General features: G+C 58.1%; 2 protein-coding genes across 5 annotated transcripts in view; one reads left to right on the top strand and one right to left on the bottom strand.

Moving 5' to 3' along the window:
- The window catches only part of WIPI1 (WD repeat domain, phosphoinositide interacting 1), a 30,798-nt gene extending 17,199 nt beyond the window's left edge, over nt 1-13,599 (top strand). The window contains exons 5-13 of the mRNA XM_055574979.1: nt 2,087-2,184; nt 2,651-2,743; nt 3,235-3,305; nt 4,001-4,108; nt 7,114-7,278; nt 8,840-8,947; nt 9,668-9,786; nt 9,973-10,073; nt 13,092-13,599. Of these exons, the coding sequence (XP_055430954.1) occupies nt 2,087-2,184; nt 2,651-2,743; nt 3,235-3,305; nt 4,001-4,108; nt 7,114-7,278; nt 8,840-8,947; nt 9,668-9,786; nt 9,973-10,073; nt 13,092-13,139 (911 nt within the window). The 3' untranslated portion in view covers nt 13,140-13,599. The remainder of the gene's footprint in view (nt 1-2,086; nt 2,185-2,650; nt 2,744-3,234; nt 3,306-4,000; nt 4,109-7,113; nt 7,279-8,839; nt 8,948-9,667; nt 9,787-9,972; nt 10,074-13,091) is intronic.
- The window catches only part of ARSG (arylsulfatase G), a 103,065-nt gene continuing 99,619 nt past the window's right edge, over nt 13,581-17,026 (bottom strand). For 3 of the 4 annotated variants that reach the window (XM_055574973.1, XM_055574975.1, XM_055574974.1), the window contains one exon: nt 13,581-14,509. In XM_055574973.1, the coding sequence (XP_055430948.1) occupies nt 14,235-14,509 (275 nt within the window). In that variant the 3' untranslated portion in view covers nt 13,581-14,234. Of the gene's footprint in view, nt 14,510-15,879; nt 16,190-17,026 lie in introns of those variants that run through there. The other variant, XM_055574976.1, reaches the window with a different exon arrangement.

Genomic DNA, 17,026 nt, shown 5'->3' with positions numbered 1-17,026 from the left:
TGTGATGAATCACGTTGCTGTGAACGTTCGTGTGTAAGTTTCTATGAGGCTGCACATTTTAATTTCTCTTGAGTGGAAGCTGGGGATTATATAATCATCCTGTGTTAACCTTCTGAGGCATTGCCAGGCTGTTTTCAAAAGCCCCACTCCGTGCTGCGTTACATTCCCAGCAGCTGTCCGAGGGCTCCAATTGCCTGTCTTTTTGATTAGAGGTGTCCTAGTGGGTGTGAAGTGGCATCTCGTCGTGGTTTTGATTAACACTGCTTTTTTTCTTTTTTAACCCATGTGCTCAGAACCCTTCAGCAGTTACCGGCTGCATTTGTAAGATCATAACTCTTTGCTCTGGTTCATTGCTCAGGCCCCCATTCAACCATAGCGTCTTCCCTGCTAAGGGCCCCTCTGGGAGGGCATCCACCAGACAGGCCACCAATCTCACTGTCTGCCCTCCATTTCCTTGAGTCCAGAACACCTTCTGCCTGCTTAGGCTAGCTGTTATGGAAAGTGCATTTTGATTGCAAATTCCCCACATAACATGGAGCATTGGCGTTCTCAGAGCAAAACTGGGAAGGTGTGGGTGGTCTGTTCTAAGGCCGGGGGGCCCTGACCAGGCAGGCAGGCTGCAGGGGGCCTCGGGAGAGGGCGCGGGGCTCAGTCTGTCCCTCCCGCGGCCGCGGGGCAGGTGACGAGGACACGGCACTGGCCAAGTCCCCGGCAAAGCCCGAGCCAGGCAGGACCTTGGTTCCCGTTCTTGACGTCTGCTTTCTTTTTTTTTAAAACCTCTGCTCTTCTGCCCAGATTAGGGCCAGGCCCATTTTAGCCTAATCTAAAGTTTCTCTTATGCTTTTATAAGAAACCCACTTAACAGGCTCACTTGTAACACAGAATCAGCCAGCTTTTTTATTTAAAAAGATGTCTCTCTTGTCTGATCTCCAGGTTCCTGTTCTGGTGATGCTTTTGGTTCTGGGATTCTCTGAATTCACTTCTGTCACAAACACCTGTGTTCATCGAAACCAATATTGTGAAAATCCTTTACTTAAATGCCCTTAGGGTCCTCCCCCACTTGCCCTGCTCCAATCCCCTTGTAAACAAAAATGGCTTAGGTTTGATTCAGTGGTTTGATTGTGTCTTCATGCTTCCAAATATCGCTGAAGCGTCTTACATCCAAAAGGTCCCCTTTCTTCACTTCGTCCGATGACTGACACACCGTTCGCTGCCCTCTAGGGAATTTCCCCTGGGTGGGGGCCATTCCTCTCAGCAAGGCAGGACCTTTGCACAGAAATAATTTCTAAACAGGTCTACCCCTCCACCACCCAGCCTCCCCCTCTTCAACCGAAGTGAATTAATCACCCGCAGAAAGGCCAAGGCAACCTGCCCCTTTGCTGCGGTTATTGTTGATTGTGGTTGAGTAGCCGAGTCGAGTCCGACTCTTTGTGACCCCATGGACTGTAGCCCACCGCCCACCAGGCTCCTCTGTCCATGGGATTCTCCAGGGAAGAACACTGGAGTGGTTGCCATGTCCTCCAGGGGCTCTTCCCCACCCGGGGACTGGACCCGGGTCTCCTGCTCTGCAGGCGGGCTCTTCACCGCTGAGCCGTGTGGGAAATCCCTTCCCAGTAGGAACCTTTATTTCAGTTGGGAGCTTACGGCCCAGAGGCTGAGTTGGAAGCGAGGCAGATGTCATGTCTGGGCCCTGGGGCACAGTTTAGAGAAGAGCAGGGAAAGCATTCTGCCTTCCGATCCCCCAGCTGCGCCTGGACATGGTCGCTGTCCGGTCAGCAGGTCTCCCCTGGGAGCTCAGTTGTCGGGGCCCTAAGAGTCACCGCGCGTCCGGGTGTGCGGGCCGGCGCCTCCCTCGCCAGCAGGTGGCGCTGCGGCCCTGCAGCGTGCGGACAGCGCCCCGCGGTCCCTGCTCTCCGCCCGGCCCCCGCCGGGCCTGGGGAACCAGCTGTTCAGGGGCTGCTCTCCCCGGCCCTGCCCTCCGCCCGGCTCCCGCGGACCCAGCCGCTCAGGGGCTGCTCCCCGCCCGGCCCCGCGGTCCCCCGCCCGGTCCCGCGGACTCGGCTGCTCACTGGGCTTCCTCCTCCAGGTCTGTGCGCGCTCTCCATCAACCATTCCAATTCCTACGTGGCCTACCCCGGGAGCCTGACCACAGGCGAGATCGTGCTCTACGATGGACACTCCCTGGTAAGTCAGCGCGGCCGCGTGGTCAGCTCCGGGTGAGGGGCGGGCTCGCGGCCGGGAGGTGAGGCGCGGGCAGGGCCGCAGCCCTGGGTGTGCACGGGACCGTCACGCGCTCTGCGCCCGTCGCCATGCGTCCACGTCGCCACGAGGCAGACAAATGGGGGTGACGCGTGTCCTGTGGGCCGCGGTGCGGCCTGCGACGCCTGCGCCTCTGCTGCCCCTGCTCGCCGAGCTCCCCGGAGCCGGGCCCCAGAGGTGCATCAGCCCCACAGCTGGTCACCGTCTCCCCGAGGGCAGGAGAAGGGACAGAAACGCAGCCGCCTTGAAGCAGAACCTAGATCCAGACAGCCCGGCGGAGCAACAGAGAGCCCAGCAAAGGGGGGAGGGCGTCTCGGAAGGAAGGGGGAGGGGCGGGAGGCGGAGGCACCCCCCGCGCCCCGCCATCCCCCGCTGTCCCTGTCTCCAACAGAAGCCCGTCTGCACCATTGCCGCCCACGAGGGCACGCTGGCCGCCATCGCCTTCAACTCCTCGGGCTCCAGGCTGGCCAGCGCCTCAGAGAAGGTGAGTGCTGCCCGCGGCCGTGTCCTTGGGGGCCCCCCTCTGCCAGGGGTGTGGAGGGCCCCAGGCGCCAAGGAGCTGCTGGGGGGGACCGTGGCGCCAGCGCTCGGAACTCACTTCAGATGGAGGCCCTCGACCCCGAGTGTGCCGCCTCATCTATCATCTCCGCAGACTCAGGGCCTCCGCGTGTAGGGCGTGAGCAGCTCTGCCCAGAGCCTCGCGGTCTGACCAAGAACCGGCGTGCCCGTCCTCACAGACAGATCGGGGTTCTCGGAAGCCAGAGCAGACGGATGGAGCAGCCAGCGCCTTGGGCTTGGGTGGGGAGGACAGGGAGACGGAGGGTGTTCAAGTCACCTTCCAAGAGCAGCTTACACGGCACGTGGACAGCCCTCCGAGTTTTCTCTCTGGGGTCAGATGGTCCAGACCAATCCAGCAGGCTCCCCTCCAAAGGGGCAGGTCTGCAGGAAGAAACGCCCACCTGCTCTCTCTTCCAGGGCACTGTCATCCGGGTATTCTCCGTTCCTGACGGGCAGAAGCTCTATGAGTTCCGGAGAGGGATGAAAAGGTCTGTGTTCACCGTGTGTGTCTGCGCCTGCTCAGTCGCTTCAGTCGTGTCCGACACTACGGCCCCAAGGACTGTAGGCCACCAGGCTCCTCTGTCCATGGGATTCTCCAGGCAACAATACTGGAGTGGGTTGCCATGCCCTCCTCCAAGGGATCTGCCCGACCCAGGGATTGAACCTGAGTCTCTTGTGTCTCCTGCATTGGCAGGCGGGTTCTTTACCACTAGTGCCACCAGGGAAGCCCTAAAAACCAGTGTACATGCCTGAATTTTAAAATATGCCTCATTGTTAGACAATGCTGAGCATCACGTGAGCCTTCAGCGAGTCAGCCCTTTTATAGTTCTCACACCAAGGATCACAGATGACAGATCACCATGACAAATAGAATCATCATGAGAAAGCTTAAAATATGTTAAGCGTGACCGAAACGTGACCCAGAGACACAGAGGGAGCACATGCTGTGGGGAAGACCGCCTCAGAGGACAAGCTCCACGCAGGGCCCCACGAGCCCCCAGTTTGTAAAAATCGCAGTCTGCAGCCAACATGAAGTGAAGCCCAATGCAACGAGGTCTGCCTGCGCCCAGACTCTCCGGGATACGTTTACGTGTCTGTTTTCTTATGAAGCTGACTTCCAAGCAGGAGGCCGCTCGCCTCGCTCGTTCCCGGGCTCACCCTCCCCCTGTGGCTGTGTCTGCAGGTACGTGACCATCAGCTCCCTGGCTTTCAGCATGGACTCGCAGTTCCTCTGTGCCTCCAGCAACACGGAGACCGTGCACATCTTCAAGCTGGAGCATCTCGCCAACAGGTAGGACCGGAAACCCCCGGGAGACTAGAGCGGGGCCCACCTGCGGGCTGAGGATTGGGCTCCTCCCATCAGGCCAGCAGCGTTGTTAAACCAGAGATGAAGCGCTCAGTCAGTGGGATGTGCTTGCGTGCATGCGTGCTAAGCCGCTCCAGTCGTGTCCAACTCTGTGTGACCCCGTGGACTGTAGCCCGCCAGGCTCCTCTGTCCATGGGACTCTCCAGGCCAGAATACTGGAGTGGGTTGCCATGCCCTTCTCCAGGGCATCTTCCCGACCCAGGGATCGAACCCACACTAGTGCCACCTGGGCTTGAATCATCCCCAAACCATCCCCTCACCCTTAGTCCATGGAAGAACTGTGTTTCACAAATCCAGGCCCTGGTGCCCAAAAGGCTGGGGACTGCTGACCGAGAGGAGCGGGGTCCTGGTCTGAACAGCGCCCCCTGACTTCTCTGCTAAGGCCGCCTCGAGCCTGTGTTACTCACTGTCTCCACCCACGTGGTGAGTGTGTCAGCGGCAGACTCGGGGCGCCCCCCGGGGCTCGGGGCCTGCCCTCCTGAGCCCGCAGCCGCGCTCCCATGAGCAGGAGGCTGCGGGCAGGTGAGCTGCTGTGACTGGACTCCCGTGTCCTCGTCTGCAGAACCTGACGCAACAACGATCATGTGTGCGTGTGAAGTCGCTGGCAGGTTCCCTTTAGTGTAGCGCTGGGCTCAGAGGGAAACCAACTCAGCGTTCGCCAGTCTCGGTGTCAATACCGCGATGCTCAGGCCGGCCTTATGCCAGAGCCTTGAGCGTGGACCTGCTTCGCGCCTGCTGCGCTTTTAAAACTGAAGATCTGTGGCTGCTCTGCCACCCGGGCCGGCTCCCCACCCCCAGCGTCTGCTGACTTTCTGTCTCTGGGTCACATTTCGGTCATCCTGAGCATATTTCAAACTTTGGCGTTATTATTCCGTTTGTCATGGTGATCTGTCATCGGTGATCTTTGCTGTGAGGATTGCAAAAGGATTTATGACTCGTTGAGGGCTCAGGTGATGGTCAGCATCTTTTAGCAGTAAGGCATGCTTTAAATGAAGGCACGGACGCTGATTTTAGACATCATGCCAGTGCACGCTCACCAGGCTGCAAGATAGCGTGAGCATCACCATTACACACATGGGAAAAACAAAACAGGTGTGTGACACGCTGTGTTGCTGGGACTGGATCTGAGCTGGCAGCATCCCCACGGTCTGCCTGAGGGCTTCCTCTCCAGCACCGCGCGCCTGCCTGGGCCTCCAGGGCTCCAGGCTGACCCTGGGCGGGGAGAGCCTGTGCTGGGCTGCAGCCCGGGGCGTGCATGTCGGTGTCCCAGACTTCATGGCGTGGAGCAGCACACGCTCGCCGCCCACCGTGCAGCAGGCAGGGCATCTGAAACAGCGTCTGTGTTTCTCTGGCCGCGTTGGGCTCAGTGGCAGCACAGGGAGTCCTCTCTAGTCGTCTCAGGCCTCCCTGCCTCGTCCACCAGGGCGCTGACTCCCGCTGCTCGTCTGTCTCTGCATCCGACCTGTCTTCCCTCCACTCCCCCACCCCGACTCTGAGTCAGACCTGCCTCAGGGCCCAGCCTGGGACTCCCCCCAAAGCCTCCTGCTCACAGCAGCCCCAGAGACCCCATTATGAGAGAGCACCTGCTGTGCGCCTGCCCTGCAGTGTGGCTGCTTCAGTTCTCCGAGCAGGCAACCCGAAGGCCCCACCTCCCAGGGAGGAGCACCCCGACTGTGCTCCCAGCGGCCCCCTGGCTGGGCGTCCCCACGGACGCGCTCACGTCTTCTCTCCACACGTCTGTGTTGCGTCCGCCTCAGATGCGGAGCCTGGGTGCAGCCGTGGCCTCTGTAGACCCCGGCCCCTCAGCACAGAGCCCCAGGGACTGCAGGCCTGTCCGCGAAGCCAGGACGCTGGGAGGACACGGGCCTGGGAGCGCCGGGCGCCTCTGGACAAGACCCCGCGGCCAGGGGATGTCCAGGTGGTGACGGCGAGAAGCAAACCCCAGGGCCCTGAGCTGGGGCCGCTTCCCCCCGTCTTTCCGTGTCCCCACTGTCTGTCCCGCGTCCCCCCCCCGTCTGCCCCACGTCCTGCCCCTGTCCTGCGTCCCCCCTTCCGTCCTGCATACCCCCGTCCACCCCGCATCCCGCTCCCGTCTGTCCCGGGTCCACCCCATCCGCCCTGCTCCTGTCAGTCCCACGTCCCCCTATTTGTCCCGCGTTCCCCGTCTGCCCTTCATCCCGCCCCTGGCTGTCCTGCATCCACCCCGTCCACCCTGCCCCCGACTGTCCCGCGTCCCCCTGTCCGTCCCCCGTCTCCCCGTCCGTCCCGTGTCCCCTCATCCGTCCTGCAGCCTCAGTGGGTTGCCCCGGGTATGCATCTGTCGTGCCCGGCACGGAGGCAGGTGTGCGTCCCGTCCACTGCCGGCTCACGGCAGAGCCGTCCCGTCCCCCACCCTCCTGTCTGGCAGAGACCCCGGGATGGGGCGCAGGTGGCGGCTGCAGGGGGCGCAGGAAGCCCCGTGGACTCCCCCACCTGTCAGCATCCTGGCGCCCACCCAGGTGGCTCGGGACAGTAAGGCTACACCGCGCAGGCCTCTCGCCCCGGGGTTCGCTGCCCACACAGTCTGGCCTCGAGGTCTGACTCTGAGATCGGCCTGTTCTTTTCTGGGTGAGCCCAGAACAGGCCTGGGCTTGTTACAGCGGCCAGGGACCGACTCCGTCTCCCTCTCCCCAGCCCCCTCCCAGCAGCCTAGAAATCAGAGCCATGATCAGTTTCCACCTCCTGAATGGAGAGAGGCCGCGGCACCCGGAGCCGCTCAGCTGCCATGCGAGGGCTCCTCCCCGGAACACACGAGCCCTTGGGGCATGGCTGGCAGGGCACGTCCTCAGCCACCGTGGGCAGGATGTCACAGCAGGGCACGGCCCCTTCCCGTGCGGAGGCCTCGGGGGGGGTGGGGGCTCGGTCTCACCCTCGCTCACCTTGCTCCCCAGCCGACCCGAGGAGCCCTCAACCTGGACCGGCTACATGGGGAAGATGTTCCTGGCCGCATCCAGCTACCTCCCCACCCAGGTGTCTGACATGATGAACCAGGACAGGGCCTTCGCTACCGGGCGTCTGGGCTTCTCCGGCCACAGGAACATCTGCACCCTCGCCACGTACGTCCAGCCCCCCACCCCCCGCCCACAGCAGGCAGAAACCCTCACTATTTCCCAAAGTGTGGGATGCCCCAAACATGCAAACGTGTTTAAGGGAAAGCCTAGAGAAGGGAGCCAGGAAGGGCAAGTAAAGACAGACCTGTGCCCCTCCACTCCACCCTACCACCTTGCCATCCAGCACCCCCCAACAACCATCAGCCAGTTTCCGTCTGCTTGGTCTCTTCTCCTCGGGGGGCAGCTGCAAGCTGGCATGGAAGTTTTAACCTCCTCATTCCAGTGATACTGTCTTGAAGAAGTTTCCCATTTTTATGGATTTATGTAAAAAGGCTCTAGTTCCAAAGTCTAGGTGCAAACTCCCGTGGGGTGGACAGACATCTTATCTAAGACCTTTAAGCGCGCCTGTTAAAGCTGAATGTTGGAAAGATTTTTCTAAAACTAGCCCATCAATAACCTCAGATATGCAGATGACACCACTCTTATGGCAGAAAGTGAAGAAGAACTAAAAAGCCTCTTGATGAAAGTGAAAGAGGGGAGTGAAAAAGTTGGCTTAAAGCTCAACATTCAGAAACTAAGATCATGGCATCTGGTCCCATCATTTCATGGCAAATAGATGGGGAAACAGTGGCTGAGTTTATTTTTTGGGGCTCCAAAATCACTGCAGATGGTGATTGCAGCCATGAAATTAAGATGCTTACTCCTTGGAAGGAAAGTTATGACCAACCTAGATAGCATATTCAAAAGCAGAGACATTACTTTGCCAACAAAGGTCCGTCTAGGCAAGGCTATGGTTTTTCCAGTGGTCATGTACGGATGTGAGAGTTGGACTGTGAAGAAAGCTGAGCACTGAAGAATTGATGCTTTTGAACTGTGGTGTTGGAGAAGACTCTTGAGAGTCCCTTGGATTGCAAGGAGATCCAACCAGTCCATCCTAAAGGAGATCAGTCCTGGGTGTTCATTGGAAGGACTGATGCTAAAGCTGAAACTCCAATACTTTGGCCACCTCATGTGAAGAGTTGACTCATTGGAAAAGACGCTGATGCTGGGAGGGATTGGGGGCAGGAGAAGGGGACGACAGAGGATGAGATGGCTGGATGGCATCACCGACTCAATGGACATGGGTTTGGGTAAACTCTGGGAGTTGGGGATGGACAGGGAATCCTGGCATGCTGCGATTCATGGGGTCGCAAAGAGTCGGACAGGACTGAGTGACTGAATTGAACTGAACTGAGCCCGTAAAGCTGGGGACCAGTTTCCCACCGTTTCCTTCGCAGTTAAAGATAGAGGCAGCATCCCACTCGGCCTGCTGTGCAGGGTTCAGGAGCGACCTTTTGTCTCATCCACACAGTTACATTCAAAGACAAGGAGCCATCCTCAGGGGAGATCAGTAGGACACACCGCAAGGAGATCCCCAGAAACCTAGGCTCCCGGCCACCGGCCCTCGGGCGTGTGGAGGGCGGGACCCGGCGCTGGGGAGGCGGAGGCGCGGGGCTTGGCCCCTGGAAACGGGTCTGAGCCCACACACGCACGTGGGCACCGCAGCGCGTGTCTTCTCGGCCCTCAGGATCCAGAAGCTGCCGCGGCTCCTGGTCGTCTCGTCCAGTGGGCACCTTTACGTCTACAACCTGGACCCTCAGGACGGAGGAGACTGTGTCCTAATCAAGACCCACAGGTGAAGAGGCCAGTTGTCAGAAAGCCGGGCTTTCAGGACTCGCTGTTGCGTCCCCTGAGCCCAGAGCAGAGGGGGCCCGGGGTGCGGGGGGTGCGAGGTGGAGGGGTTTGGTGCAGGGGGAGCCGCCGGGGTGTGGGGGGCGGGGGGTCGCCAGGGTACGGGGGGGGGGTCGCTGGGGTGTGAGGTGCTGGTGTGCAGGGTGCGAGGGGATGCAGGGGTGTGGGTGCAGAGGGGGCGCCGGGGTGCTGGGGGGCGGGGCCCCGGGGTGCGGGGAGCCCGGGGTGCGGGGGCAGGGTGCGGTGGGGGCCCGGACCGCGGGGGTGAGGGGCCCACTGGGCGTCGGGCTCCCGTTGGCTCAGCAGCAGGCATGCTGGGCTATCCCTGCCGGCCCCTCTTTCCCTGGGGTCCCTGGGACGTGTTTGCCAAACTGAACAGAGACCTCTCCTGCCGTCTGCGGGCAGGACGCCCCTGGCCTGGGCCCCCTGGAGAGCCGGCCTGCGCATCCCCGCCTGGACCGCACAGGTGGGCGCAGGTTCCGGAACCAGGGATGGGACGTTCACGACTGACCCGGCCGTCGGAGGGCGTGCTGGTCCGGGGAACCGACGCGGGGCTGCGCCTGAACCCGGGGCCAGGCCCGGCCTCCCCGGCTCTTCCTCGGGAGGTGTCCTGGGCGGGAGGTGATCGCTCGTCTCTCCCTGCCCCCTCCATCGCTGCCGGTAGCTTGCTCGGCTCAGGAACCAGCGAAGAGAATAAAGAAAACGACCTCAGACCGCCCTTACCTCAGTCTTACGCCGCGACGGTAGCCAGGCCGAGCGCGTCCGCAGCCTCCACCGTGCCGGGTGAGTGGGCCCGGGGGGCCTGGGTGGTCACCATGCCGGGTGGGCCCGCGGGTACTGGGTGGTCACCGTGCCGGGTGAGCGGGCCCGCGGGGACCTGGGTGGTCACCGTGCCGGGTGGGTGGGTCCGCGACCTAGGCCTGAGATCAGCGCCCCCAGCGTCTCTCACGCCGCACTGCCGTTCTGCAGGTTACTCCGAGGACGGCGGGGCGCTCCGCGGGGAGGTCATTCCCGAACACGAGTTTGCAACGGGACCGGTTTGTCTGGACGACGAGAACGAGTTCCCTCCTGTGAGCACCGGAGGCCCCTAGAGCTTGGAGGGTCCCTGCGCCTGGACGGGCCCTTCCCTCCGCCCGGGCGGAGCCTCTCCCGTTGTCTGCTTCGCACCACCTAATCCTGCCCGGACACCCGGGAGGCCAGCGGGGTTTAGCGTGCGGTGGGCCTCCGCCCAGACCAGCCCACCCCCGTGTTAGGACGGCGCGTTCTCTCCCAGGCGGTCTCGCGGCCTCCCCCGTAAAGAGACGGGGCCTCAGTTCCGCTTCTTTAGCTGTGTTTTCACAGCTCACGGGGGAGGAACCTGCCCGTGTAAACTCCTTTTCCCGACGTGCCTCATGTCCTAGCAGAACGTTGGCGCCCTTGTGCTACAGGTGATGCTCCGACAGCACTGGGCCCTCGGCCCCTCTTCTCTGACAGACCCTGCAGAGCCACGTGTCAGGGGGGACCTCCCCCACCCCCGGCCCCTCTAGCCCAGCCCCCCACCCAGCCCCTGCTTCAGCCCTGCCGACAGAGGGGGCCCCAGGCTGGGCTGGGCGCTGGGCAGGGCTCCTTCTCACGTCTTGGGGAGAGAAGAAGCTTGTCCCCCTGGTTCTGAGCCTTCAAGCTTCTGTTCAGGGCAGCAGAGAGCTCCTCTTGAGAGCTTTAGTTAGAGAGCAGCCGGGACGGTCAGCTTGGAATCATCTCGACATGGAAGCAGTGTTTAGGCCTAAACGTGGGGGGCTCCCTGACTGTCCCTCCTGGAGGCAGAGAGAGGCAGCTGCTGGGGCACAGGTCTTGGGGGCCAGTGTTTTCTCTCGGTGCTGATTTCATGCCAGGTGGATTCCATTTGCAAGAGGATGGAGGGGGAGTCTGGCTCCTCTCTTGAATAGATCTGTAGGACAGTCTAAGCAGAGGAAAGAAAGGGAGGGGGGCCTCCCTGGTGGTCCAGTGGTTAAGGCTCCACACTTCTCACACGGGTGCAGGTGTGATCTCTGGTCGAGGAATTAAGATCTCATATGCCACGTTACGGCCAAAAAATACAAAACAAGAAGCTGCCATGGGCCCTTCGTGCAGGGGCTGAAAGGCCACATTTGTCATTTCCCAAAAGGCTCCACGGGGTGCTGCCTGAGACGGACATTTCTGGCTTTTTATAGCTCGTCACACACGGTGCCAGCAAGTGAAGTTGGCATTTCAGGGGTAGAAAGCAGTCATCGTTAAAACTGTGCACTTAAAAACATTTGTTGGCTCAACGCCTCCCAGTAGGGCAGTTGTTTTGCTTTGGGGGTTCTCTTGCCCCTCCTCACTACAGAGGGAGCTTTTCTGTCCCCCAAAACTTGGCATCTGGGTCCTGAAGTTGGATCCTTGGAACCCAGAGCAGGTCAGACGCAGTGGTTTATGGGACCTTCCTACACGTCATCAGATCCCACTTCAGCAGTTGTAAAAGTCTGGGGCTGCTGTAAAAGATGATTGGATTGTGAGACTCTCAGCTGTAACCAGAGCAGACCTGGAAACCTCTTATATTTACAGAACCGGGTTACCTTGGGTATTGGCATTCAGAGGTGATCTCTTGCCAAAGAAAACCTGTATCAAATTAAAGGTACCCCATGTTATCTGGTGTACCTGTTATTTGATACATCATTCGGAGTAAAAAACAAAAAACTGGAGATGCTTAAGAATTAGCGACAAAATGGGATGCCTGTCTGCTTAGGCAATGCCAGGGAGCCTGGGAGGAGCCAGTCGTCCCGTCTCCTGCGTCAGGACCAGATGAGTGGAAGCTGCTTTAAATTGCATCGGGGCTTCTTATTTATACACAAGTGGGAGTGTCCATCACTGAAAGAGGTTCCCTGGAATGCTCGTCAGGCCCTAGTGATTTTGAAGCAGCCCCCAAAATTGTGCAGAGACGGCGGGAGGACTCGTTGGGGGCCATCGGACCCCAGCCCTGCCCTGAGGCTGCAGGCACAGCGACGGGTAATGAGTGGGCTTCTCCATCTCAGCCACGAGGGTCAGAGGCCTGGTACGTTCTCATGAGAGGGACTGTCTCAGTCACGCCCTCGCTGGCTGCAATCATCCATCTGGAGAGTCTAGACACTTCTCTCTCTGCCTGTCCTGAAGTGCCAGGCCCGTTACAAACACCGGCCCAGAAGTCTCATCTATACCCACATTCCCAAAGGTGCTCTGGGATCCTGACGCGTCCTGGGGTCTTAGCAGCTCACAGACAGGAGTGGAGGTTTGCCTGGATAATCCCGAGGGGTCCCTGTGTAGTCACTGCTGATCTTCCTCTTCAAACACACTGACACTCACCTGGGTAGCATCCCACTTCCCTCCTTGGGATTTACTTTGCTCTGAGCACAGTGAGAGAAAAGAGGACTGATCATTTCCGGTCCCTCGGAAAGATGCTGTATTCGGGAAAGATGCTGTATTCGGGAAGGGAGCAGCTTTGGGTCAGTAACAAGTCAACCTTGGCAAGTCTGCATATTTTCTGATGTTCGTCTTACTCTTGGGAGCAGGAGTGAAGGAACTGGGACCAAGGGTGTTTACTGACTTTTTCACAGTGACTTAGCAGTCTTTGTTTACAAGTAAGATGAGCCTTTAAAGAAAATACACATATACAGATCAACATGCATATATATTTTGGGCTTCCCTGGTGGCTCAGACGGTAAAAAAAAAATCGGCTTGCAGTGCAGGAGACCTGGGTTGGAAAGATCCCCTGGGGGAGGAAATGGCAACCCACTCCAGTGTTCTTGCCTGGAGAATCCCATGGACAGAGGGGCCTGGTGGGCTGCAGTCTATGGGGGTCGCAAAGAGAGACAACCGAACATACAGACACTTGCACACACACACACACACACACACACACACACATATATATTACAAATAGTATTTTTGCACCCAAAGAAGACAGGTGACCCCTGTGGCCACACGAGAGGGCCGGTCTGTGGACTGACGGATGGGGAACCTCCCCCGGCCCCGCGTGGACACTGACCCTACGGCACACCGCCCACCTGCCAGCACCCCCCAGAAAGGGTAAGGCCACTCTGTTTTGATTTCGGCAGATCACTTCGTGCCGTGGAGATCAGCAGGACAAAGCCACACCATCCTGACGGGCCGCAGGACCGCCCCAGTCAGGAGGTTCTGGAGCAAACGAGGAAGGTGGACGAGAGGCAGGCGGCTAAGTGAGCAGCCGGGGGGACAGAAGCCCCGGGACGCGGCTCTCAGCCGGCGGGCGCGGGGGCGGCGGGCGCGGGGCCGGCCTACACCCACATCCTGCCCTAGAAAGGCTGTCCCAGCCGCAGCGTCCACCGGAACGAACCATACCCATCGACAACCCGAACTTTACATGAACAAGGGCATCCTTTTGAACATGTATGCTGTGTATAAAATGTACCTATAGGAACACCTCTCGGAACTGTATTCCTTGTATGTGACTCAGAGAGGCTGTTGTAGCCAGGTAAAAGGTGTTTGCAGTGATCAGAATAAATCATTTATGACCTTTCAGTCCCATTTAGGACACTAATAAAATCATGGCAATGCACTTTTGAGGCTTTAAAATTTTACTTCTTTGTGGTTTGAGGAAGCAGGAAGAATTCCTAAAATCTACAAAGGACAGACATTTGCCTGTGGAAGGGATGGAGGGAGGTGGGGAGGCTTCTGTGGCTCTTCCGCTTGGAGACAAGCGGACCTACGTCAGGTCTGCGTCCACCCTGCCCCAGCGTCCCTGGGGGAGCCTCCCTGCCCGAAGCATCTCCGGTCTGCACCCCGCCTCCTGGTCGCAATCAGCACGGTCACAAGCTCCCAGGTGGTCTGCGGGCGCAGGAAAGGCGGGGCGGGGCTGCTGGAGACGCCAGAGGGCACGGGCCTCCGTTCAAAGGACCAGCAAAACTGGGTACATTTAAAAAAAGAAAAAGGAACTAAAGCGTATTGTGCGCTGCTCGGGGTCACGTCCTGTTCCAGGCAGGCATCTTCACGTCTCGCCTGGTCCTCCTTCAGCGTCAGCCTGCGAGTCCAGTTACATAACCGCCCAAGTTCAGAGGCTGGTCTGACTCCTGACTCGCTGTCTTTGCTCACAGCGCGGGCGCGGCGCGCTCTCAAACGGGGACGCACAGCGGTGACTGCAAAACAGCTCTGAGCCTTGTCTTCAAAGCACACGGGGCCGCGGCGGGGGCAGGCACCCGCGGCGTCCTGGTACAGTGCGTCCCTCACGCGGCCCGGCAGCGGCAGGCAGGGCGGCGGGGGTCGCAGCAGGGGCGCACGGAGGGATCCTGGCTGTAATCCGCCCGCGAGACGCGGTCGCGGGCGATGTCGGCGAGGACGCCCGCGAGAGCCGCCGCGACCCTGGGCAGCACCGCCCGGTACTCCGCGCCGCCCCGGTCCAAGGGCGCGGCCTCCGCGAGGTCAGCTTCCAGGTCGAAGATGAGGGGGCGCTCGTGGTGCCGCTCGAGGCCGACGCTCCCGTCGCAGGCTCGGGCTCCGCCTGGGGAGGGGACGGCAGAGACCCCGTCAAGCCAGCGTCGGCCCGAGGTGTGCAGAGCACCCCGATGAATTCTGAGTGCTAACTGGAGTGAGCCCAGAACCGGCGTGCAGCGGAGAGACCGGTTCACCCACACAACAAGTCTGAAGGGCTCAGCAAGGAGGGGACGTGGAGCTCACCGAGTGAATGCTATTAAGCTAGACAGGCCTGATAAACACTTCGTGTTTTCCACTGAAGTCCTTAAACGTTCATGCTAGGAGCGAAGACTATGTCCCAGGATGGAGACATTTACCTAAGATTAAGGACAAAATTCAACAGAGCCCAGTTCTAACCAAGTATAAAAGCCAGCCTCCTCAAGTTTGAGATTAGGTGGTAATTAACAGCCCGTGAGGGGGTACCCTGGTGGCTGAGGGTAAAGAATCCCCTTTCCCGTGCAGAAGACTCGGGTTTGATCCCTGGATGGGGAAGATTGTCTGGAGAAGGTAATGGCAGCCCAGTCCAGTATTCTTGCTTGGAGAACCCCATGGACAGGAAATCCTGGTGGGCTAAGTCCACAGGGCCACAGAACAGACTCACACATAACAATGAATATAAACAACAGCCTAGTTCACCGAAAAATCTAAAATCGCGTCCTCAGCACAGGACACATACGTCTTTCTCCAGTCTAATGGAGCAGGTGTCAATTCATCTCAGCGCAAAGCAGGTTTAAGTCATTCGGATGCAGAGTTCCAAGGATGGGAAGCGAGAGAAGAAGGAATCAGAGCTCCCTCAGGCTGCGTCCTCTTTCATCCTGTTCACAGTTTTCACCCCATCTGTTGACATCTTCCTTCTCCCTTTGCTAACTCTCTTGGGAGCTGGGTGACTGTAGAGAAGAGCAGACCTCCCCTGGAGGTCATAATTCCTTTCTGACTGTGATCATTTCCAACAGTCTTATTACGTCGTATGATCTCGGCACTGTGGTGCCAAGGGCTTTCTGGCTGGGTTGCGACTTCTGAAATTAACTCAGCCTGGAGAAACCATACCTCTTCGATAGAGTAATGTAAGGGCTGTAATCGAGAGCTTCCCATCTGAAAGCATAACAAATATCTGAGTGGTTTGCATTTTAGGTCTCGGAAAGTACAACATTCCTGTGGCAGCTTTAATATTCCTCAAGTGATGAACTCAAAAGAACTGGTTTTGCTTTTATGACACATTTTCTTTGGGGTCACTTATTCATGCTCAAGGCAAATAATGTTTGTTCTTTATTATATAATTCTTTGGAAAGCTCTAACCTCAAATAACTGAATCAAACTGGAATCCATATCAGATCCCAGATTCGAGAGGGCTTTTTTTTTTTTTTTTTTTGCATGGGGTGGGGAGAGGTCTTGTTTTTCATTCATTACAAAAAGGTGTTAGAGTTCCTACCAGATCCAAGATTCTGTGCGAGGCACATCAAGAGGACAAAGATTAAAGAGCTTACAGAGTTGAGCTTGTGTTTAGACGCTCAGTCGTGTCCGACTCCTTGCGACCCCATGGACTGTAACCCACAAGACTTGCAGCAAGAATACTGGAGTGGATTGCCATTTCCTCCACCAGGGATGTTCCTAATCCAGGATCAAACCCATGATTCTTCTGTCTCCGGCATTGGCAGACAGGCTCCTTACCGCTAGCACCACTGGCCAGCTGAGTTTACAGGGCTTAAAACTACTAGGAGAAATACAAGATGTACTTAAATAACTGGCATATATGGTAAAATGCGGTAAATATCAGAGTTCTCCATATCCTACCAGCTGGGAAGATGAAAAGGCATTCTGCCATCCAGGTGGCCTTAAAAGCTGAGAGGGATTTTAATCTGGAGGCCAAGGAGGGTCATTGCTCTTGGGGAACTAAGACTAGACAAGCACAGGACAGGCTTCCCTGGTGGTCCGGGGGAAAAGAGTCCGCCTGCCAATGCAGGGGGCACAGGTCTGGTCCCTGGTCCTCGAGGATCCCACATGCCGCAAGGCAAACAAGACCGTGTCCACAGTTACTGAAGCCCCTGTGCCCGAGAGCCCGCACTCCAGAACAAGAGAAGCCATCACGGTGAGAAGCCCGGCACCGCAAAGAACAGCAGCCCCTGCTCGCAGCAACTGCGAACGACCACGCATGCAGAGAGGACCCAGCACGGCCACAGGCAAATAAAACTGTTTTTAAAAGAAACGAAAATACAGGACGTCCCTGGTGGCCCAGGGGTTAAGACTCTTTGCTTCCACTAAAAGAGGTGTGGGTTTGATCCCCCGTTGGGGAACTAAGATCCCCATGCTCTGCAGCCAGAAAAAAAAAAAATGCAGGGACCCAGGATGGAGGGAATTTGAATTCAGTTGGAAGCAAGAAGCCACTGGAAGGTTTAAGAACCATCCCTGATCTGGTACCAGGTTTCTAAAATATGTTAACATTTAAGACACCCACAGGGTGAGCCAAGAAGTAGGAAACCTCAGTTTGCTAAACAGACCTTCTACAAACTACTACTTTCTGAAACAGTCTCTTGTCAGGCAAATTACA

This window comes from Bubalus kerabau, chromosome 4, assembly GCF_029407905.1.
Source record: "Bubalus kerabau isolate K-KA32 ecotype Philippines breed swamp buffalo chromosome 4, PCC_UOA_SB_1v2, whole genome shotgun sequence".
Classification (NCBI taxonomy): Eukaryota; Metazoa; Chordata; class Mammalia; order Artiodactyla; family Bovidae; genus Bubalus; species Bubalus kerabau.
The sequence above is the reverse complement of the archived record's forward strand: the minus strand, read 5'-3'. Positions and strand labels throughout refer to the sequence as shown.